Here is a 24,544-nt window from a genome sequence, read left to right on the forward strand (position 1 = left end):
GTTTCATGCAGTATTAAGCTGCCTCTGATTTTTCCTAACAACTGTTTCCAATGAGCAGCCGTTGTTCTTAATGGGCAACTGTAAAAAGTTATGCCCAAAGCAGTGTGACGCTCCACTCTGTTTGCCCACGGTAGCTGCACATTGTCAAGACCCTGTAAATTTAAAAAGGAACTTTTCGTTTCGTTTATCCTTGCACCAGTTGCCCTGCTAAAAAGCAATACCTTGTCTGTTAGCTGGGCACAGTCATCATCGCTTCTTACTAGAACTCCCACATCGTCAGCGTATGCATTGGTAACCGTCTTCAGCCCAGCTATTGTTTGTTATGTCTTCTAAGGTTGTGTTCAAAAGCCGTAAAAGGGGTTCCAGAGAAACCACATAAACAACATGGACAGGGGACTTCCCTGAGGAACTCCACTAGATATCAATACTTCATTAGTATATTGTCCATTCATCGAGATTTTGGTTCGTATGCCTCTGACGATGTTCATTAAAACCGCTAAGTTGCCATCATTGGAACCTACGCGTTTCAATGTTCTGAACAGATATCCGTAGTTGACTCTGTCAAACGCTTTAGCAAAATCAATGAAGGCAATGCCTCCATTCGCTGACGATGATGAGAAAATAGAAATAATGTCTCGATATTCACAGACAGTCTTAAAAATGGCACGTCGAGGGAGACACGTCTGGTGGCATCCAATGACTTTTTCTAAAATCGGTCCCATTCGTTCTTTAATTACACGTACAACTACGTTGAAATCTGAGTTAACCAACTGAGCTACCCAAGCACGATTCACGTCCCGTCCTCACAGCTTAATTCTGCCAGTACCTAGTCTCCTACCTTCCAAACTTTACAGAAGCTCTCCTGCTAACCTCGCAGAACTAAAACCCCTGAAAGAAAGGATACTGCAGAGACATGGCTTCTGAGACGAGACGAGACGAGGTACTGGCAGTAGTAAAGCTGTGAGGACGGGACGTGAGTCGTACTTGGGTAGCCCAGATGGTAGAGCACTTGTCCGCGAAAGGCAAAGGTCCCGAGTCCGAGTTTCGGTCCGGCACACAGTTTTAATCTCCAGAAAGTTTCATATCAGCACACACTCCGCTGCAGAGTGAAAATCGCATTCTCTCAACAACTTGTTATTTGTAACAGCTGCATTATTTCTTACCCAACTCTAGTTCCCGTCCTATGCACGGATCATCATCAAAAGTGTTATTTCAGGGGACACTGAGGAGAAGCTTGTCCCATTGTGAGCCACATACTGCTGGTGAAAATTTCTTCCATCACCAGGAAACGTACCACTTGCCTCCGGACAGAGGGCCACAGAGGCTTGTATTAGCGACCTCGGCAGTTACGACGTGTAACTCACCTCAAATGCGGATCAACGCAAGATAATGTAAATAAACACAAGGCAGGATACTGTACAAGGTTATCGAAAGAGACGGACCAAATTAAATTAATTTTTGACAAACTTACTGTTACCTTCTGTCTCAGGTTCTTCGCCTAATATTTGTTCTTTAATTTTGTGACATTTCGCCAGCACGATTGGATGGTATTGACAAAACTTCTACATCTACGTGATTACTCTGCTGTTCACAATAAAGTTCCTGACAGACGGTTCAGTGAACCACCTTCTAGCTATCTCCCAACCGTTCCACTCTCGAACGGCACGCGGGAAAATCGAGCACTTACATTTTTCTGTGCGAACCCCGATTTCTCTTATTTTATCGTGATGATAATTTTTCGCTATATACGTTGGTACCAACAGAATGTTTTCACAATCGCAGGAAAAAACTGGTGATTGAAATTTCTTGAGAAGGTACCGTCGCAACGAAAAACGCCTTTGTTTTAATGATTGCCACCCCAATTCATGTATCAAGTCTGTGACACTATCTTCCCTATTGCACGATACTACAAAGCTACGTGAAGCCGAGGAACCGTAGCCAGCAGGCAACGAGAAATTTCTCAACAAGTTTCCACGAAAACCATAAAAATTCGTAAGTTATTATTCTATAAAATGAAAATTGTGTATGAATACATACAGCTGTAAACCAGAAGTTTTAAAGTTTACAGACATACGTAATGTTCGAAGTGTCCCTTTGCTGCAGCAGGACAAAAATCCAAATGATATTCGGACTCGTCCCAACCACGAAAAATCATGTGTTGTGTTGCTGAGTTCACCACAGCAGTGACACAACTTATGTTTTTCGTAGCTGGTGGTTCAGTGGCAAATTGGAGACGAAATACTCCCTGCACTGAAACTGCCGACTCACTTCCTTCCGAAGAGCTAGTGAAATCTTATGCTGTCTAGTAGCTATATTCCAGCTGATGCAGAATGGCTCTAACGCTCTAGCGGCGGTTACCGAAATTCGGCATCCTATTTTTCTACATCTACATAAATACTCCGCTAGCCACCGAATGGTACATGGTGGAGGGTAGCTTGTTCAAATACCAGTAATTTCCTTTCACGCTCCACTCGCTCGTGGAGCGAGGTAAAAACGACAAGCCCTAATTTACGATCCCTTATTTCTCTTATCTTCGCTTTTCTTATGCAAAATTTGCGTTGGTAATAGTAGAATTTTTCTGCAGTCAGCTGCAAACGCCGGTTCTCTATCTCTTCTCAGTAGCGTTTCGCGACAAAAACGCCGTCTTCCCTCCAGGGATTCCCCTCTGAGTTAACGAAGCATCTCCGTAACATTCGCGTGTTACGATACTGCAGTGCCTGCGCTGTCCGTAAGTTCAGCGTAATGTTCCATCGAGCAAACTTGCATATCCGGAGGAAAAGGCACTGCGGCGACTACAGCCGATATACAAAAACATGAAATGTATTCACAGTTGCGCGTATGGACAACCATCAGCTGTATTATGGAATGACGACAATGTAAATTTGTGCCGGGCTAGGACCCGAACCAGGATTTCCCGCTTATCAACAAGCTGTCGCCAGACCATTAGACTAGCCGAGTACGTTTCACAGCCAGACCTAAATTTTCATACGTCATGAACCACCTGCACTGGTACATCCATTACGTATATTCCCATACAGGAGACACATCTTAATGGAAAGTCATTTGCTCGGTGTCTGCGGGTAAATACGACATTGGAGTGACTGTGTTCAGAACGAGATTTTCATTCTGCAACAGACTAAAACTGTGTGCCGGACCGAGACTCGAACTCGGGACCTTTGCCTTTCACGGACAAATGCTCTACCATATCTGCAACCCAAGCACGACTCACATCCCGTCCTCACAGCTCTGCATCTGCCAGTAGAGCGCTTGCCCTCGAAAGGCAAAGGTCCCGAGTTCGAGTCTCGGTCCGGCGCACAGTGACTGTGTTGTTCAAAAGTACGACGCAGCGTTCCTTCGGACATGCCTGCATTAAAATGTCTCCTTTGCACGGAAATATACATAATGGATGTATGAGTGCAGGTTGTAGATACATAGTTGACGACGCATGGTAGTTTAGGTCCGACCGTGAAACATACTACGGTAGCCTAATGGAAAAACGCCGCTCGTGATAAAGCCTTTCAGCCATGGTTCGCAGGATATCCTATGAGAAAAGGTCAAGGTGAATTTAGCACGAGCGATGCTTTCTGAACCCGTACTCGTTTGTGGTCAGAAGCTTTTCTGTCTCAAGATCTTCCCAATGGTGTTTATACTGAATAATATTTCACGAAATAAAAATTAATTAAACCGGGTTCATCTATTTGAATAACCCTGTATGATAAATTTAGCGCCTCAATTACACTACTGGCCATTAAAATTGATATACCAAGAAGGTGACGTGCTACAGACGCGAAATTTAAGGGACAGGAAGAAGATGCTGTGATATGCAAATGATTAGCTTTTCAGAGCATTCACACAAGGTTGGCGCCGGTGGCGACACCTACAACGTGTTGACATAAGGAAAGTTTCCAACCGATTTCTCATACACAAACAGCAGTTGACCGCCGTTGCCTGGTGAAACGCTGTTATGATGCCTCGTGTAAGGAGGAGAAATGCGTACCATCACGTTTCCGACTTAGATAAAGGTCGGATTGTAGCCTATCGCGATTGCGGTTTATCGTATCGCGACACTGCTGCTCGCGTTGGTCGAGATCCAATGACTATTAACAGAATATGGAATCGGTGGGTTCAGGAGGGTAATACGGAACGTCGTGCTGGATCCCAACGGCCTCGTATCACTAGCAGTCGAGATGACAGGCATCTTATCCGCATCGCTGTAAAGGATCGTGCATCCACGTCTCGATCCCTGAGTCAACAGATGGTGACATTTGCAAGACAACAACCATCTGCAGGAACAGTTCGACGACGTTTGCAGCAGCGTGGACTATCAGATCGGAGACCATGGCTGCGGTTACCCTTGCCGCTGCATCACAGACAGGAGCGTCTGCGGTGGTGTACTCAACGACGAACCTGGGTGCATGAATGGCATTTCGACATTCTTTTCGGATGAAACCAGGTTCTGTTTACAGCATCATGATGGTCTCATCTGTGTTTGGCTACATCGCGGTGAACGCACATTGGAAGCGTGTATTCGTCATCGCCATACTGGCCTATCACCCGGCATGATGGTATGGGGTGCCATTGTTACACGTCTCGGTCACCTCTTGTTCGCATTGACGGCACTTTGAACAGTGGACGTTACACTTCAGATGTGTTACGACCCGTGGCTGTACCCTTCATTCGATCCCTGCGCAACCCTACATTTCAGCAGGATAATGCACGACCGCATGTTGCATGTCCTGTACGGTCCTTTCTGGATGCAGAAAATGTTCGACTGCTGCCCTGGCCAGCACATTCTCCAGATCTCTCACCAATTGAAAACGTCTGGTCAATGGTGGCCGGGCAACTGGCTCGTCACAATACGGCGGTCACTACTCTTGATTAACTCTGGTATCGTGTTGAAGCTGCATAGCTAGCTGTACCTGTACACGCCATCAAAGCTCTGTTTGACTCAATGCCGAGGCGTATCAGGGCCGTTATTACGGCCAGAGGTGGTTGTTCTGGGTACTGATTTCTAAGAATCTATCTACCGAAATTGCGTGAAAATGTAATCACATGTCAGTTCTAGTATAATTTGTCCAATGAATACCCGCTTATCATCTGCATTTCTTCTTGATGTAGAAATTTTAATGACCAGTAGTGTACATTCCTCGGATTTGAAAAGAATGTCTAACTGCTGTATTATCGATCAATAAAAAGAACATTTAAAAAGATGTTACAAGGAGAGTGAGTCTAACGTTGACTTAATAAATCGAGAGTATACAGTATTAGCAATCACACAGTGTATTCTTCACTGACCCGTCATTCAAGATATATGAACACATACTTACCGCTAGTACGATAACAATGCATGTGGAACGAGAAGCCGAAAGTTATGCAACGCTTAACTGTTTCCAGAACTGGGCGATGAATGTGTGTCGTACAGCGAATGCACCTCTATGTTCGAACACTCCATCTGCAGCGGTGGCCGGTGCGTATGCGGTACCGGCTACCTACAAACTGGGCCAACAGTCTGTTCCGTGGGTAAGTACCTGCCACAGCGCTGAAATACGCGCCGCAAGTTATTATTACTATTATTATTAATAGGACTAATGTAGATGCTACAACAACTTCGTAGTTCGCAGATTAAGTACTATGGCAAATAATAGACCTAATTAATAAGATGTAAATGTACAATTTTTTTGTTTCGGAACTGTTGTTGTCTTCAGTCTAAAGTGTACTTTGATTCAAAACTCCTTGGAAGTGTATCTTGTGCTAGTCGTAAACTGCCTAAATACAGCACTCAACATGCATTTAATCCTCCTAACTGTGTCAATACTTGATCTCCCACCACAATTTTACTCCCCCTCCGCAGACACTCACCCCCCTCCCCTCCCGCCTTAATCAATTTAACTATTTCTTTTTGCCTCTCGCTGTGTCCAGTGAACCGATCCCTCTTTCTACTCGTGTCATGAATTTCTCTTCTCCTTTATTCTATCTAGTGTCACTTTATTAGTTATTCGTTATATTGATCTTCTGTAGTAGCACATTTGAAAAGCTTACATAGGCTTCTTATCTGTATTGCCTATCGCCCACGTTTCACTTCCGAACAAAGGCTGTACACCAAATAAATACCTTCAGAGAAAACTTCCTACCGCATAAATTTATATTTGATGTTAAAAAGTTTCTCTTTTTCAGAAACGCTTCTGTTGCTATAGCCAGTTTTATAGTCCCTGTATTTGGTCATTGTCAGTTATTTTGCTGCCAAAATACCAAAACTCGTCTACTACTTTTAGTGTCTCATCTAATTTCCCCCAGCATCGTCTGATTCCACCCTACTACACTTTATCGCTCCTTCTTTTATTTTTGTTGATGCTCATCTTAGAATATCTTTTAAATAAGTTATACATCCAGTTGTACTGCTCTTTCAAGTTCCTTGCTATCTTCGACAGAAATACGCCATCGGCAAACTTCAAAGGTTTTTTTTTCGGATGAAGTAGTCACGCGGCTCCCCCCGTAAGAAGTTCGAGTCCTCTCTCGGACATGGGGGTGTGAGTTTTCCTTGCCGTAATTTAGACTACGTAGCGTGTAAGTCTAGGGACCGATGACCTCAGCAGTTTGGTCCTATAGGAGCTTACCACAAATTTCCAATTTTTTGTTTTTGTTTCTGCTTACTGAAATTTATTTCCGTTTCCAAATTTCCCCTTTGTTTGTATTCGATGTACCCACAGTGACCCACAATAGTAAATATATTTCGTGTCTTTAGAACCAAAAAGCGGGAAACTGCTAATGAAAATTAAGGTTTTGTCAGATTTTATGTACTGTATAGTCTGAATTTAGCTTGAAGACCGTGTAAATTTTTGTAATGAGACAAAGACATTCTAAATTCAGGAGTCGGTCACTTATTGATAGGGTACACCCAGCTGAACTTTTATGTATGTTATACAGCTCTGCAGTAGCGCGTTCGATCACAGGGGCGTTTTCTCGCTCTACGAGAGAGAGGGCTTATACACTTACCCAACGCTGCGAACATTTCCAAAGATAACTGTTTCACTCTGTGGTGCTTTTACGGCCGCCTGATCAATATCGACTGCTCGAAGTGCTTACATCTTTCGTGCCCGCGTTTAAATTAGCAACCAACGGCTGGTGAGCTCACTGCTATAATGGAAGTGGGTTTTGTGCTTTCGTGTCGTCTTAACCTTTATTGTGTTGTTTTCTTTGTTTTCGTGTCACAGTGAAAAGGTTGCACGAGGTCCTGGTGTATTACTACCAGTATTCTTTTTCAAGAGAGGCGAAATGCATGAAAGCAAAAAGGTATTTATAGTTTACACAGAAAAAGGCTACAATGTGCATAAATAAGATGGTAATAGATAAGTCTGCTTTAATGAAAATTACTTCAACAGTGAAAAAGTCAGTATTACGTGATAAGGAAAATACTTTTCGATGTTATATGTCACGTAGCGAGCAAATAAGTGACAGGCGATAAAACAAAACGTCATTTATTGCGTTCTAAATATTGTTTGATGTGTATTCTATATATTTTTCTATATATTTTATTCTATATTTTATCGAGCCAATAAATGTGTATGTTGGGAAATGTTTGGACACTACTTTTCATATTTTTTCTGTTCTCAGGCGTGTAGAGAAGTTACCACACGGCTTTCGATAGGAAAATTCACTATTAATTTTGATTTGCCCAATATAAACTCTATTACCATAGTTTGTTCCTACATTTCATTAAAGCTGTCAAAAAACAATTTGGGGCCGTCGTGTAAACGAAAATGACCATTCGAGGCAGACCGCACTCAGTGCAGGAATCATACGGCAGAGGCGCTGTAGTAGACTCATCTACATCTACATCTACATCCGTACTCCGCAAGCCACCTGACGGTGTGTGACGGAGGGTACCCTGAGTACCTCTATCGGTTCTCCCTTCTATTCCAGTCTCGTATTGTACGTGGAAAGAAGGATTGTCGGTATGCTTCTGTGTGGGCTCTAATCTCTCTGATTTTATCCTCATGGTCTCTTCGCGAGATATACGTAGGAGGGAGCAATATACTGCTTGACTCTTCGGTGAAGGTATGTTCTCGAAACTTCAACAAAAGCCCGTACCGAGCTACTGAGCGTCTCTCCTGCAGAGTCTTCCACTGGAGTTTATCTATCATCTCCGTAACGCTTTCGCAATTACTAAATGATCCTGTAACGAAGCGCGCTGCTCTCCGTTGGATCTTCTCTATCTCTTCTATCAACCCTACCTGGTGCGGATCCCACACCGCTGAGCAGTATTCAAGCATGCATTGGGCGAACAAGCGTACTGTAACCTACTTCCTTTGTTGTCGGATTGCATTTCCTTAGGATTCTTCCAATGAATCTCAGTCTGGCATCTGCTTTACCGACGATCAACTTTATATGATCATTCCATTTTAAATCACTCCTAATGCGTACTCCCAGATAATTTATGGAATTAACTGCTTCCAGTTGCTGACCTGCTATTTTGTAGCTAAATGATAAGGGACCTATCTTTCTATGTATTCGCATCACATTACACTTCGCTACATTGAGATTCAATTGCCATTCCGTGCACCATGCGTCAATTCGCTGCAGATCCTCCTGCATTTCAGTACAATTTTCCATTGTTGCAACCTCTCGATACACCACAGCATCATCTGCAAAAAGCCTCAGTGAACTTCCGATGTCATCCACCAGGTCATTTATGTATATTGTGAATAGCAACGGTCCTATGACACTCCCCTGCGGCACACCTGAAATCACTCTTACTTCGGAAGACTTCTCTCCATTGAGAATGACGTGCTGCGTTCTGTTATCTAGGAACTCCTCAATCCAATCACACAATTGATCTGACAGTCCGTATGCTCTTACTTTGTTCATTAAACGACTATGGGGAACTGTGTCAAACGCCTTGCGGAAGTCAAGAAACACGGCATCTACCTGTGAACCCGTGTCTAAGGCCCTCTGAGTCTCGTGGACGAATAGCGCGAGCTGGGTTTCACACGATCGTCTTTTTCGAAACCCATGCTGATTCCTACAGAGTAGATTTCTAGTCTCCAGAAAAGACATTATACTCGAACATAATACGTGTTCCAAAATTCTACAACTGATCGACGTTAGAGATATAGGTCTATAGTTCTGCACATCTGTTCGACGTCCCTTCTTGAGAACGGGGATGACCTGTGCCCTTTTCCAATCCTTTGGAACGCTTCGCTCTTCTAGAGACCTACGGTACACCGCTGCAAGAAGGGGGGCAAGTTCCTTCGCGTACTCTGTGTAAAATCGAACTGGTATCCCATCAGGACCAGCGGCCTTTCCTCTTTTGAGCGATTTTAATTGTTTCTCTATCCCTCTGTCGTCTACTTCGATATCTACCATTTTGTCAACTGTGCGACAATCTAGAGAAGGAAGCACAGTGCAGTCTTCCTCTGTGAAACAGCTTTGGAAGAAGACATTTAGGATTTCGGCCTTTAGTCTGTCATCCTCTGTTTCAGTACCATTTTGGTCACAGAGTGTCTGGACATTTTGTTTTGATCCACCTACCGCTTTGACATAGGACCAAAATTTCTTAGGATTTTCTGCCAAGTCAGTACATAGAACGTTACTTTCGAATTCATTGAAAGCCTCTCGCATAGCCCTCCTCACACTACATTTCGCTTCGCGTAATTTTTGTTTGTCTGCAAGGCTTTGGCTATGTTTATGTTTGCTGTGAAGTTCCCTTTGCTTCCGCAGCAGTTTTCTAACTCGGTTGTTGTACCACGGTGGCTCTTTTCCATCTCTTACGATCTTGCTTGGCACATACTCATCTAACGCATATTGTACCATGGTTTTGAACTTTGTCCACTGATCCTCAACACTATCTGCACTTGAGACAAAACTTTTGTGTTGAGCCGTCAGGTACTCTGTAATCTGCTTTTTGTCACTTTTGCTAAACAGAAAAATCTTCCTACCTTTTTTAATATGTAGACACTCACTTGTGTCTAGTTATCAATTGAGACAAGAACGTCGATCGTGTAAAAGGGGCTATAATCACGCGGAGTCAACCTCGATAGTTGAGTGGTCAGCGCTACAGGATGCCATGCAAAGAGGCCCGAATTCCATTGCAGGCTGGGTCGGAGATTTTCTCCGCTCAGGGTCTGAATGTTGTGTTGTCTTCATCATCATATTATCCCCATCGACGCGCAAGTCGCCGAAGCTGCGTCACCTAAAAAGACTTTCACCAGGAGACCTAGCCATACATTTCATTTCATTTCATCACGCGCTAAGGACGACGCATTTGTTGGGTTCTAAACATTCATGGTGGTGTCTGTTTGTTCTATATGGTGTCTCCCTACCACTTTCGCGCAACGACGCTCTGAGCGTGTTTTTTAGGGAATTAACTACTTTGAACCTGGGACCTGTTGCTGGTAAGGAGACGCCAGACCACACATGACATGTAGAATTCAGAAGAGTTCAGTGAGACTAGCGATGATATAACCAAATACTAAATGATCTCAGCGTCAGCTCCACTGAACTCCCTGTAAAAGAATCTTAATACTAACTAAATTTAGTGGAAGGGGTTCAAGTATTTCCTATTTTTAGTTAGCTGGTAAAATAACGTCGAAAAAGCAGTTAAGTTTACCACTGGAAATTTTATTTTACTCACAAAACATTGTTTATAAATTGCACTATTGATAAAAGGAAGTGTTTTAATACAGGATGGTAAAAACCAACAGCGTCCAACAAAAATGTGAATGAATATTCCCTGAATGGGTTTCCAAGTTATACAGTGGATCGAAGAATGACCTATGCCATATCACATCTATAATCTATGTTTAATTTAAGTTTCACGAAAGAGAAAACTATCAAAATGGTCTACAGTGACCGTCAATTATCTTTAATTACTTATCTAACTTGTCGTAAATTTCAGTGGCTGATGTGGCTTCTCAATAACTATATAATAGAAAAATCATCGCGTTTCAGATCTGTTTTTCAAGTGGAAAATGTGAACACCATGAGTTTTAATTAACGATCGACACAAGTATTACGCAAAAAAGGGGTGAAACAGATGAGTCTTCTGCAGTTCTGAGTGAAGCCTTATGCTCTCAAAAATGCGGCATCGCGTGCGTTCATTACCTTGTCGGTGTTTAGGCAGAGTCAGGGCAGCGGCGGGCAGCACAGCTCCGCTCACATCGCCATCTCGGAAGCAACTCTCTTCTAACGTCTCTTTACTACAATTTACCGTAGTTAGTTTAAAAAAAACTATCTGGCTATGTTTTCATCTGACCAATCAGGGTCTCAATTTTAACCTTAAAACCTACAAAACCTACAAAAATTCTGTCTACCCAATGAGAAACGTTATACTTTTCGTTGTGGGGCAATGTTTTTAAAGTTTGCAACGTAACAGAGACGCTAAAAAGTCTCACGCTAAAACCTGCAGCTGGTGTGGTCCTTTTAGCGTTATCGTAAGATCTGTACTGTTCTTCTGGAGGGCTCTATCTTTTAACATGGGCTGGGGGGTGGTTCTGGACGTACCTGAGACGCGAAAAAGTCTCACGCTAAAACGTGCGGGTGGTAGTGGCTCTTTTTGTGTTATCGTAAGATCTATACTGTTTTTCTGGAGGGCTCTAGCTTTTAACATGGGCTGGGGGGTGGTCCTTGACGTAACAGAGACGCAAAAAAAGTCTCACGCTAAAACGTGCGGGTGGTAGTCGTACAGGTAGGCTTGCGGCGTGGGTGTCCAGACCATCCCTTATCGTAGGGCCTTCTAGCTTAACACGGTTCTGCTCTCGGCATCTGTTCACGTTTCTCCCCTCGGAACTGCGTCGGTCTCACGGTGGGAAGGTACGTCATGCATTTAGGTATTCGTGTGTTAGTCTGTGGTATTCCATTTGCTCACTTGTTACTCGTATTAATGTGGTTAATTTAATGTCACGATTTATTCGGAGCTACGTGACATACTACTGGATTTGCTTATTATGTCAGGGTTTTCATGGAAGGTGTTGCATTTGCCTGACACCTTACGGGCTCACTAACGACGAGTGTTTGGTAGCGTGAAAGCGAGTGAGACCGAGAATCGTGGACACGTTGCGGTGGACTAGGGGTGCCGCTTTATCGCCGGCCGGAGTGGCCGAGCGGTTCTAGGCACTTCAGTCTGGAACCGCGCGACCGCTACGGTCGCAGGTTGGAATCCTGTTTCGGCCATGGATGTGTGCGATGTCCTTAGTTTAGTTAGGTTTAAGTAGTTCTAAGTTCTAGGGAACTGATGACCTCAGCAGTTAAGTCCCATAGTGCTCAGAGCCATTTGAACCATTTTTTGCCGCTTTCTCGACTTCGCTACGCGGATGCAGTGCTCAAGAATAACAAATGGTTCGGTCCGCATCTCGTGGTCGTGCGGTAGCGTTCTCGCTTCCCGCGCGGTTCCGGCGGGGTCAGGGATTTTCTCTGCCACGTGATGACTGGGTGTTGTGTGATGTCCTTAGGTTAGTTAGGTTTAAGTAGTTCTAAGTTTTAGGGGACTGATGACCAGAGATGTTAAGTCCCATAGTGCTCAGAGCCATTTTTAACAAATGGTTCAAATGGCTCTGAGCACTATGGGACATAACATCTGAGGTCATCAGTCCCCTAGAACTTTTTTTTTGGTCATCAGTCTACTGACTGGTTTGATGCGGCCCGCCACGAATTCCTTTCCTGTGCTAACCTCTTCATCTCAGAGTAGCACTTGCAACCTACGTCCTCAATTATTTGCTTGACGTATTCCAATCTCTGTCTTCCTCTACAGTTTCTGCCCTCTACAGCTCCCTCTGGTACCATGGAAGTCATTCCCTAATGTCTTAGCAGATGTCCTATCATCCTGTCCCTTCTCCTTATCAGTGTTTTCCACATATTCCTTTCCTCTACGATTCTGCGTAGAACCTCCTCATTCCTTACCTTATCAGTCCACCTAATTTTCAACATTCGTCTATAGCACCACATCTCAAATGCTTCCATTCTCTTCTGTTCCGGTTTCCCCACAGTCCATGTTTCACTATCAGACAATGCTGTGCTCCTGACGTACATCCTCAGAAACTTCTTCCTCAGATTAAGGCCGGTATTTGATATTAGTAGACTTCTCTTGGCCAGAAATGCCTTTTTTGCCATAGCGAGTCTACTTTTGATGTCCTCCTTGCTCCGTCCGTCATTGGTTGTTTTACTGCCTAAGTAGCAGAATTCCTTAACTTCATTGACTTCGTGACCATCAATCCTGATGTTAAGTTTCTCGCTGTTCTCATTTCTACTACTTCTCATTACCTTCGTCTTTCTCTGATTTACTCTCAAACCATACTGTGTACTCATTAGACTGTTCATTCCGTTCAGCAGATCATTTAATTCTTCTTCACTTTCACCCAGGAAAGCAATGTCATCAGCGAATCGTATCACTGATATCCTATCACGTTGTATTTTGATTCCACTCCTGAACCTTTCTTTTATTTCCATCATTGCTTCCTCGATGTACAGATTGAAGAGTAGGGGCGAAAGGCTACAGCCTTGTCTTACTCCCTTCTTAATACGGGCACTTCGTTCTTGATCGTCCACTCTTATTATTCCTTCTTGGTTGTTGTACATATTGTATATGACACGTCTCTCCCTATAGCTTCCCCCACTTTTTTCAGAATCTTGAACAGCTGGCACCATTTTATATTGTCGAACGCTTTTTCCAGGTCGACAAATCCTATGAACGTGTCTTAATTTTTCTTTATCCTTGCTTCCATTATTAGCCGTAACGTCAGAATTGCCTCTCTCATACCTTTACTTTTCCTAAAGCCAAACTGATCGTCACCTAGCGCATTCTCAATTTTCTTTTCCATTCTTCTGTATATTATTCTTGTAAACAGCTTCGATGCATGAGCTGTTAAGCTGATTGTGCGATAATTCTCGCACTTGTCAGGTCTTGCCGTCTTCGGAATTGTGAGGATGATGCTTTTCCGAAAGTCAGATGGTACGTCGACAGACTCATATATTCTTCACACCAACGTGAATAGTCGTTTTGTTGCCACTTCCCCTAATGATTTTAGAAATTCTGATGGAATGTTATCTATCCTTTCTGCCTTATTTGACCGTAAGTCCTCCAAAGCTCTTTTAAATTCCGATTCTAATACTGGATCCCCAATCTCTTCTAAATCGACTCCTGTTTTTTCTTCTATCACATCAGACAAATTTTCACCCTCATAGAGGCTTTCAATGTATTCTTTCCACCTATCTGCTCTCTCCTCTGCATTTAACAGTGGAATTCCCGTTGCACTCTTAATGTTACCACCGTTGCTTTTAATGTCACCAAAGGTTGTTTTGACTTTCCTGTATGCTGAATCTGTTCTTCCGACAATCATATCTTTTTCGATGTCTTCACATTTTTCCTGCAGCCATTTCGTCTTAGCTTCCCTGCACTTCCTATTTATTTCATTCCTCAGCGACTTGTATTTCTGTATTCCTGATTTTCCCGGAACATCTTTGTACTTCCTCCTTTCATCAATCAACTGAAGTATTTCTTCTGTTACCCATGGTTTCTTCGCAGCTACCTTCTTTGTACCTATGTTTTCCTTCCCAACTTCTGTGATGGCCCTTTTTAGAGACGTCCATCCCTCTTCAACTGTGTTGCCTACTGCGCTATTTCTTATTGCTGTATCTACAGCGTTAGAGAACTTCAAACGTATCTCGTCATTCCTTAGAACTTCCGTACCCCACTTCTTAGCGTACTGATTCTTCCTGACTAATGTCTTGAACTTCAGCCTACTCTTCAACACTACTAAATTGTGATCTGAGTCTATATCTGCTCCTGGGTACGCCTTACAATCTAGTATCTGATTTCGGAATCTCTCTCTGACCACGATGTAATCTAATTGAAATCTTCCCGTATCTCCCGGCGTTTTCCAAGTATACCTCCTCCTCTTATGATTCTTGAACAGGGTATTCGCTATTACTAGCTGAAACTTGTTACAGAACTCAATTAATCTTTCTCCTCTTTCATTCCTTGTCCCAAGCCCATATTCTCCTGTAACGTTTTCTTCTACTCCTTCCCCTACAACTGCATTCCAGTCGCCCATGACTATTAGATTTTCGTCCCCCTTTACATACTGCATTACCCTTTCAATATCCTCATAGACTTTCTCTATCTGTTCATCTTCAACTTGCGACGTCGGCATGTATACCTGAACTATCGTTGTCGGTGTTGCTGTGCTGTCGATTCTGATCAGAACAACCCGGTCACTGAACTGTTCACAGTAACACACCATCTTCCCTACCTTCCTATTCATAACGAATCCTACACCTGTTATACCATTTTCTTCTGCTTTTGATATTACCCGATACTCATCTGACCAGAAATCCTTGTCTTCCTTCCAATTCACTTCACTGACCCCTACTATATCTAGATTCAGCCTTTGCATTTCCCTTTTCAGATTTTCTAGTTTCCGTACCACGTTCAGGCTTCTCACATTCCACACCCCGACTCGTAGAACATTATCCTTTCGTTGATTATTAAATCTTTTTCTCATGGTAACCTCCCCCTTGGCAGTCCCCTCCCGGAGATCCGAATGGGGGACTATTCCGGAATCTTTTGCCAATGGAGAGATCATCATGACACTTCTTGAACTATAGGCCACATGTCCTGTGGATACACGTTACGTGTCTTTAATGCAGTGATTTCCATTGCCTTCTGCATCCTCATGTCGTTGATCATTGCTGATTCTTCCGCCTTTAGGGGCAATTTTCCACCCCTAGGACAAGAGAGTGCCCTGAACCTCTATCCGCTCCTCCGCCCTCTTTGACAAGGCCGTTGACAAAATGAGGCTGACTTCTTATGCCGGAAGTCTTCGGCCGGCTGTGCTGATTATTTATCAAATTTTAGGCAGTGGCGGGGATCGAACCCGGGACCGAAGATGTTTTGATTATGAATCAAAGACGCTACACTTTTTTTTATCTCATTTTGTTCGCATGTGTTCGTTGCATCTGCTCGGGGCGGACGTCGTAAGACATCCATTTATGTTCGTTGTTGATCGATTGACTCAGTTTTTTTATTACAGAGGGCACGTAACCCTCTGACCGAACACGCTGAGCTACCGTGCCGGCTCCCCTAGACCTCGGGTACATTTCCCTAGAATTTATAACTACTTAAAGTTAACTAACGTAAGGACATCACACACATCCATGCCAGAGGCAGGATTCGAGCCAGCGACCGTAGCGGTCGCGCGGTTCCAGACTGAAGCGCCTAGAACCGCTCCACCACACCGGCCGGCAGTATCCCGACAAATGTAGGCAGATGGTATCAAATTTGATGCCAGTAGTACAGTATATAACAAGACCGCAAAGATTCAGGTGGTAGGCGGTGGAACTCAGTACAAAGGCAATCGGCTATGTGTGGTGTCAGTGAGTATATATGTGGATTTAATTTGGATAGGAAACAGACGCCTATCATGAAAGTGCGTGTTGTGTACATAAACCACTATTTTAACAATGACACGCGGAAAACAGAAATCCAAAGATGAAAAACACATGTGACTGCGTAATCGTCCAATCGCCAAGAAGCTGAACCGTTCAAGTACAGTGACCGATAATTTTGTGAGATTGGGCGCACGATATGGACGGAACGGTAAACATGGTTTAAGTAGAAAATTATTTGAGGCATCGAGGCAGTGCCGTTTCAACAACGCAAGGGCCACACTACCCTATTATTCTCAATTTGTTGCTGATTTATAGTTGTCATTAATTGGCACATGTATACGATAAATTTTGTCAAATGACAAACATCTTGCATTACAATGACGACTGCAGAAACTTGCTGTAATCCCAAAACATAAACGAGCTTGACTGGAGTTTGCTGAGAAACGTATGTCGCAAACTTCAGAATGGAATAAATTGATCTTCAGGAATGAAAAGCAGTTTAATTTAGATGGCCCGCAAGGGTTTCATTGTTATTAAGATGATCTGAGAACAGAGCAGCAGCGAAGAATAAGCCGAAATTTTGGAGACGGAAGTGTTATGATTGCGCTGTGAGCAAATCATGCATTGCTTGGCTGAACGCTAGAATGAACTCTAATATTTACACAGAGATGTAGAGACGAAATTGATTACAATGTATGAGTACCTAGCGAACGAAACTCTGAACAAGATAGTGCATCTGTTTATGTTCCTGCTGCCACCAAAAAGTGGTTTGAAGATAAAATGTCGGTGTCTTGCCCTGGTCTGCACGTACCATGGATATGAATATTGTGGAAAAGCTGTAGGCAATACCTGCATGACGTGTTTATCACAATGGAAGGCAATTTGAGGCCGTAAGTAAGCTGAAAAGTGCGATACGAAAAAAGTGGGTGACAATTCCACTGCAAGAACTGCAAACAGTAGCAAAATCAATGCTGAGGTCAATTTTTGAGATAATTATAAAGAATGGACTTTGGACAAAGTACTAACAGTTCAATAACACAACAGGACTCTTAGTGCCTTTATACCAATTTCCATCCAGGAAATGCGAACGCCTAATTTTGTTACTCGTGTTATGAAAAAACTATGCAGCTACATCATGATTGTTTATGTCTTATATGCATCTATTACATTCATAATAAATTCGGTATGGTGTGCTACAATTATTGTATTATTACTTTAGTAGATACACTTCCTATACACAGATTTCCACTACTGTACATTTGTCATGGTTGCCAAAGAATTTTTCTTGATTTTTATTTCTCATGACGCGATCGGGTTACCCCGTCATCGATCTGAGACATAACAATACAATGTAACGTCGAATGGAGAAATGTACATTACAATGAAGCAATGAAGCTAGGTAACATACCTTTAAGATCCTTACACAGTACCTTATCACTTATAATCATTCCATAATAACATTAGTACCAAAATTTGCTCAGAAATAACAATGCTTCATAAAGTAAACAATCTTTGCCACTACGTGGGGTTAGCGACAGTCAGAATGCCTATAACAACAGATATATCTGAGGAGTGTCAGCGTTTATTAAAATTACCTGTATTATTTAACGTCAATTGTACAATATAATAAATTAATGCAGAAGCAATAGAATATACGAGTAGAATCAACTAATACACTCCTGAAAATGGAAAAAAGAACACATTGACACCGGTGTGTCAGACCCACCATACTTGCTCCGGACACTGCGAGAGGGCTGTACAAGCAATGATCACACGCACGGCACAGCGGACACACCAGGAACCGCGGTGTTGGCCGTCGAATGGCGCTAGCTGCGCAGCATTTGTGCACCGCCGCCGTCAGTGTCAGCCAGTTTGCCGTGGCATACGGAGCTCCATCGCAGTCTTTAACACTGGTAGCATGCCGCGACAGCGTGGACGTGAACCGTATGTGCAGTTGACGGACTTTGAGGGAGGGCGTATAGTGGGCATGCGGGATGCCGGGTGGACGTACCGCCGAATTGCTCAACACGTGGGGCGTGAGGTCTCCACAGTACATCGATGTTGTCACCAGTGGTCGGCGGAAGGTGCACGTGCCCGTCGACCTGGGACCGGACCGCAGAGACGCACGGATGCACGCCAAGACCGTAGGATCCTACGCAGTGCCGTAGGGGGCCGCACCGCCACTTCCCAGCAAATTAGGCACACTGTTGCTCCTGGGGTATCGGCGAGGACCATTCGCAACCGTCGCCATGAAGCTGGGCTACGGTCCCGCACACCATTAGGCCGTCTTCCGCTCACGCTCCAACATCGTGCAGCCCGCCTCCAGTGGTGTCGCGACAGGAGTGAATGGAAGGACGAATGGAGACGTGTCGTCTTCAGCGATGAGAGTCGCTTCTGCCTTGGTGCCAATGATGGTCGTATGCGTGTTTGGCGCCGTGCAGGTGAGCGCCACAATCAGGACTGCATACGACCGAGGCACACAGGGCCAACACCCGGCATCATGGTGTGGGGAGCGATCTCCTACACTGGCCGTACACCTCTGGTGATCGTCGAGGGGACACTGAATAGTGCACGGTACATCCAAACCGTCATCGAACCCATCGTCCTACCATTCCTAGACCGGCAAGGGAACTTGCTGTTCCAACAGGACAATGCACGTCCGCATGTATCCCGTGCCACCCAACGTGCTCTAGAAGGTGTAAGTCAACTACCCTGGCCAGCAAGATCTCCGGATCTGTCCCCCATTGAGCATGTTTGGGACTGGATGAAGCGTCGTCTCACGCGGTCTGCACGTCCAGCACGAACGCTGGTCCAACTGAGGCCCCAGGTGGAAATGGCATGGCAAGCCGTTCCACAGGACTACATCCAGCATTTCAACGATCGTCTCCATGGGAGAATAGCAGCCTGCATTGCTGCGAAAGGTGGATATACACTGTACTAGTGCCGACATTGTGCATGCTCTGTTGCCTGTGTCTATATGCCTGTGGTTCTGTCAGTGTGATCATGTGATGTATCTGACCCCAGTAATGTGTCAATAAAGTTTCCCCTTCCTGGGACAATGAATTCACGGTGTTCTTATTTCAATTTCCAGGAGTGTACGTGGTACATAAAATCACAAAAAATTACGCACTTAAAATTTGATAACACGGGAACATGGATATTATTGGAATTATGTTGGACCTCTGCCAAATACAGCCCAGCGACAGAAAATATTTGTAGTCTGTTTAATCTGTTATTACATTAACGTTACAATTTACCGAAAAAATGCTGTACATTTTTAACTGAACTCTATTCTGGGAAATATGTTCTGTACAACTTACCTAAGAACCATTTAACAGTAGATGTTTGAAGATAATACAAGCAGTGCTTTAACTAGCACATTCAGTGAACGACAAAACACATGAATTGTAAAATATGAGAAGTAGAGAACAGGAGGATTTTTTGCGACAAGCAAATAAGATACCGGTTCTTTATGTAACATGGTGTGTAGCGCTAGTGGGAAAACATTGAAACTTTACAGCACGTATTATGTGACATTCGACGTGATGCAGTTCTAATCCACTTCCCTGAAATTTCGTTCCGCCTGTACTCATTTTTTGTGTAATTGAAGCAAAACATTATTTATACCTGTAATAAGCGTTCACATATCGCAGGTATGCCTTTGTCATATGGATTTTGATGCTGTTACAAACGCCGCCTTGCGGCAAAGATTCTTTACCTCATAACATGTTGTACTGCCTGAGCCAGTTTAGTCACTTTTCTTGCCTTGGAATGACTATAAATGACAGGATACTGTGATCGATATTAAAGATTTGTTACTCAGCTTCAGTGCTTCAGTGTAATGCATATTTTTGTCTTCCGCCTCCCATTATGATCTTATGCCACAAAACTTATAATGGGGTAACCCGAAACACATCATAGTAAGTTAAAAATAAAGAAAAATATATGGTGACGAAGACAAGTGTATAATCATTAGTACCAATATGGTCACAGATCACTTCAAAGGCTTTTTGTCTCAGATGATAAAAGTGGACTTTCATCACACGTATCTTGGAGTTTCAATTCAATTTATTGCGACGATATCCAGAAACTCTGAAACAGGTCATACATATTCAATACCATGATGGATATATAATGCTTTATAAGCTCTGACAATGGAAACTATCACTTATATTAATGTGGAAGTAAAACTGAATGTTGAGAATATAGTCAAATAAAACAACATGAAATAGAAGTAATTTAGTTACAGTTCTAAGTGAATAACTTGTGGCTTATGTTACTAGATCATTCACTGGATGCCTCGGAAGAGGTCGAGGTTTGCCGACTAGCTACGACTGTATCTACACCTAGATGTATTCTTACTACAACATTTCTTCACTGCCCCCTGTGGTATGAGCGTGCCTCAGCAAACATTGAATCTACGCATACCCGTCTGTGTGCATTTTTTTACTTTATTTTTATTTTTTATAGTTTATCTTAGCTGTATTGATTCGTGTCTATTATGATAGAAACCTACATTTTCCTTCTGATCTGTTATCGTTATCTTGAGATTCAGATGGTGTATTTAATGTTAAGGATTGAAAGTTGAGCAATTCGTATTTATTCTATGTGGAATCATATTAACCATAGTTCTAAAGTTTTAGTCTTTTACAGTTGTTTGCAGATGGCATTCTAATTGCATTCTCTCTATACCTGGAATCTGGGACGTGGACTTGATCAGCGGACCTTCCTCTCCACGTTCACAGATTTCTTAATTTCTGCAACCTACTCGATGTAGGTGACAGAGATACGGTCCATGAGCCGTTAATAGGAGCACAATAACTCGAGTCGATGCAGTCTAGGAGTGAGTCTTTCATTTGCCCTTTGTGCTGTTTTCTAGGTGTGAGTGGCCAGTGTTCCGATAACGAGACCTGTAGCGCTGTCTCTGGAGCCATATGCAACGGAAAAAGGTGTGTTTGCGAGGACGGCTTCACCCTGTCAGCTGCTTCGGACACCTGCCTGCAGGGTAATGACTGCATTCTACATTACCTTTTTCTCTGGAAATTGTCTTTGTATGTTTGTCAGAACGCGTTTAACAACATTTCTCAGTAGCTAAGCAGGTGCTTGTCATGTGAGCGTAATATTCTGCAGTTATGTAAAACTCCTTCGTGTTAATGCAGTACAACGCTAAATGTGCCGGGGTTCTGCAACCAACAAAAATATGCGAATAGGCAGCAGTCTACAACTACATCTGTATGGCTACTGTGCAGATCAAGCTTAAATGCCTAACAGAGGGTTTATCCAACTTCTTTCGCTCTAATTGTCTGTTATCGCTCCCTCGAACAACGTGCGGAAGAAAGAAAATCTAGGTCTTCGATTGCGAGCTTTGATTTCCCTTATTTTATTATGATGATCATTTTTCAATAAAATATTTCCACATTTGGAGGAGAAAGTTGTCGACTGAAATTCCATCACAATGACAGACGTGTTTGTTTTAATGACGACCATCTCAAATTGTGTATCATGTCCTTGACAGTGTCGCCGCTATTTCTCGATAGTAAAAAAGTGCTGCTCTTCTTGAAATTTCTCGATGTGCTCTGTTAATTCTATCTGGTGAGGATCCCCCACAGCGCAGCAGCAGTACAAAAGAGGATGGACAAACGTAGCGTTGGCAGTCTCTTTTGTATATCTGTCGCATCTTCTAAGTGTTCAGACAATAAAACGTAATCTCTGGTTCGTCTTCTCCACAACATTTTCTATTTGTTCTTTCCAATTTTTCTTCTTAATTGCTATTCCTAGATATACAGTTAAATTTACAGACTTTAGATTTTATTGATATATCGTGTAACCAAAGTTTAACGGATTAGATTTAGCACCTATGTGGATGACCTTATACTTTTCATTATTTAGGGTCAGTTGCCAATTTTCGCCATACAAATATCTCTTCTAAATCGTTTTGCAAGTCGTTTTGACCGTGTGGTGACTTTATTGGACTATAAACGATTGCATCATAGCATCATCTGTAAACGACCTAAGACGGCTACTCAAATTGTCTCCTAAACCGTTTATATAGATTTCAGTGAGATCACATTCAAAATTTGTGGTGTACTTCAAGTCTGACGTTCAGGTCATTTTTGGAAACTTCCCCACGAGTTCGTATCATCTACGTTTGGTTTTGTGACAACAGCGGCCATTCGTCGAAGGGTATGAACGAGACGCTACGTTTTTTGGAGAAAAATTTTGATTCTTGAGCGCTCGGTAAATCATCAAGATTCTGGGTTCCTATAATAAAACTATTTCCTTCTTGTTATGTCCCTCCCTCTTTGATCTGGAGGAAGAACCAAGCACACAGTACACCAATACACACGCACTAATAATTCATCCAGATACCTAATAGTAACAAATGTAAATTTAGGTTATGCAAAACAGAAATATCTCAATTAGGAGCTTCAGTGGATTGAAAATAACCTCTAGCCAGTTGCACAATAAAGTTTTATCAAACTTTGACCAATGTTTCAACAGTTTAAAAAATGTCTTCTACAGAAGTTATTGTATCTAAGGACAAATACTACGAGATTATGTGTGGAACAGAGACGGTATAATTACGATAAACAAAACTACAGAAAAAGTTTATAAATAATTTTAGTTTAGCATACTCATGTAGATTCGCATATTATCTATATCTGATATTGGTATCGTTGACTCTGTCTAGTACATGTGTCGGACATCCACTTCATCTCCATTTGAAATACATGAGTGATAGCTCTCTACATTAGGGCTTTACCTTAAAAATATTTTAAATACCAACATTTGACAAAGGATGCAGCCATTTGAAGTGTGCCACATCAAAGCTTAAATATAAAAGGTGACATCAGATCCTATGGAACGTAGGTATGCCAAGTACAGAGCTGGTGACATGTTTCGACTGGCTGAAGAGCAGAGGCACTGACGTCAGGTCGCCTCTGGCGGTGGCAGGTGGCAGTGTGGGTGATTTCACTAATATATAGTATTAACAGAATTAACATATAATCTAAGTAGTTGAAAAGATGGAGATGGGAGGGGGGTAAAAAAAGTTGTACCATCAAAGTCATATGGCTTATGAAGAGCCCGCACTCAGGTAAACATAGCAAACTCTTTAAAATATCTTCCAAAACGCACAAGAAGCACTTCCCCCAAGCGGATTCTCTTTGTCCTGATTCCTTGCCCCCATCTGCTCCTTTTCCTCGAACATATCCGTGTCCTCTACACCTCCTGCTGACTTGCTCCCCATCATCCCCTGGTTACTCCTCTCCTCTCCAACCCGCACCCTCTGCCACGCCTTCAACGTTGTGCCCCCCCCCCCTACCCTCCATCTCAACACCCTTCATCTCCTTTCCCAAGGTGGCTTCCATTGACGCCCTCTCTCCCTCCATTTATCCCTCCCAACAACTCTGATCCTCACCTCCCCCTCCCTCACTCTGTCCTTTTCCCAGGCTCCCTCTCCCCCCCCCCCTTCCATGCTGTTTTTTCCCAGCCTACCCTCTCTCTGACTCCCTTCTCCCTCTGAGTCCTTTTACTTTCCCCTCCACTTCTTCTCGCATCTGCCTTTTTCTATGTCCTCTCCCTCCATTGCCCCCCCCCCCCATTTTTCCACCTCATTGGTCCAGGTCCTCCTCTGCCCCCCATCTACCGTTGTGTCGCCTCTATAGTGCCATTTTAAGTGAATGTCCAGTGTTGTGCGTCCCCTATCACCTGTTTTTATTGTTTGTCTATATTCACATTATGTCTTTTAACTTTTCTGTAGGCTGTAGAGATTCCGTTACGTTGCTGCAAGACACCTCCCCCCCTTGAGTTTCAAAGCAAAAACGCTTCAAGGATGTATTGACATTGTATAAGGGACCAGCTCTGACGCTCTAAGTATACTCCTGACATGAAGGAAGACTGTAAATGGACACACTTGATGGAGAAATTGAAAATATTTAAAGGAAAATGTAAACACAGCATCTATCAAATGTGTGGTATTTCAAAAATTTTTAAGACAATGCCTTACAGAGTAGAGCTACTACTTTTACATCATGTCTTTTAAATGATTATTAAGCGTTATACAAGCACATGTAGTAGAATGAATCAACGACTCCCACATCGGATATAGACAATATGTAGTTCTACGTGATTATACGTCACTAAAATTATTTTCACACATTTC

General features: G+C 43.0%; 1 protein-coding gene across 1 annotated transcript in view; it reads left to right on the top strand.

Annotated features, from left to right (window-relative positions):
• LOC126268020 (multiple epidermal growth factor-like domains protein 6) overlaps positions 1–24,544 on the top strand; it is a 166,608-nt gene that overhangs the window by 122,992 nt on the left and 19,072 nt on the right. The window contains exons 10-11 of the mRNA XM_049973432.1: positions 5,395–5,520; positions 21,260–21,385. Of these exons, the coding sequence (XP_049829389.1) occupies positions 5,395–5,520; positions 21,260–21,385 (252 nt within the window). The remainder of the gene's footprint in view (positions 1–5,394; positions 5,521–21,259; positions 21,386–24,544) is intronic.

This window comes from Schistocerca gregaria, chromosome 4 (genome assembly GCF_023897955.1).
Source record: "Schistocerca gregaria isolate iqSchGreg1 chromosome 4, iqSchGreg1.2, whole genome shotgun sequence".
Classification (NCBI taxonomy): domain Eukaryota; kingdom Metazoa; phylum Arthropoda; class Insecta; order Orthoptera; family Acrididae; genus Schistocerca; species Schistocerca gregaria.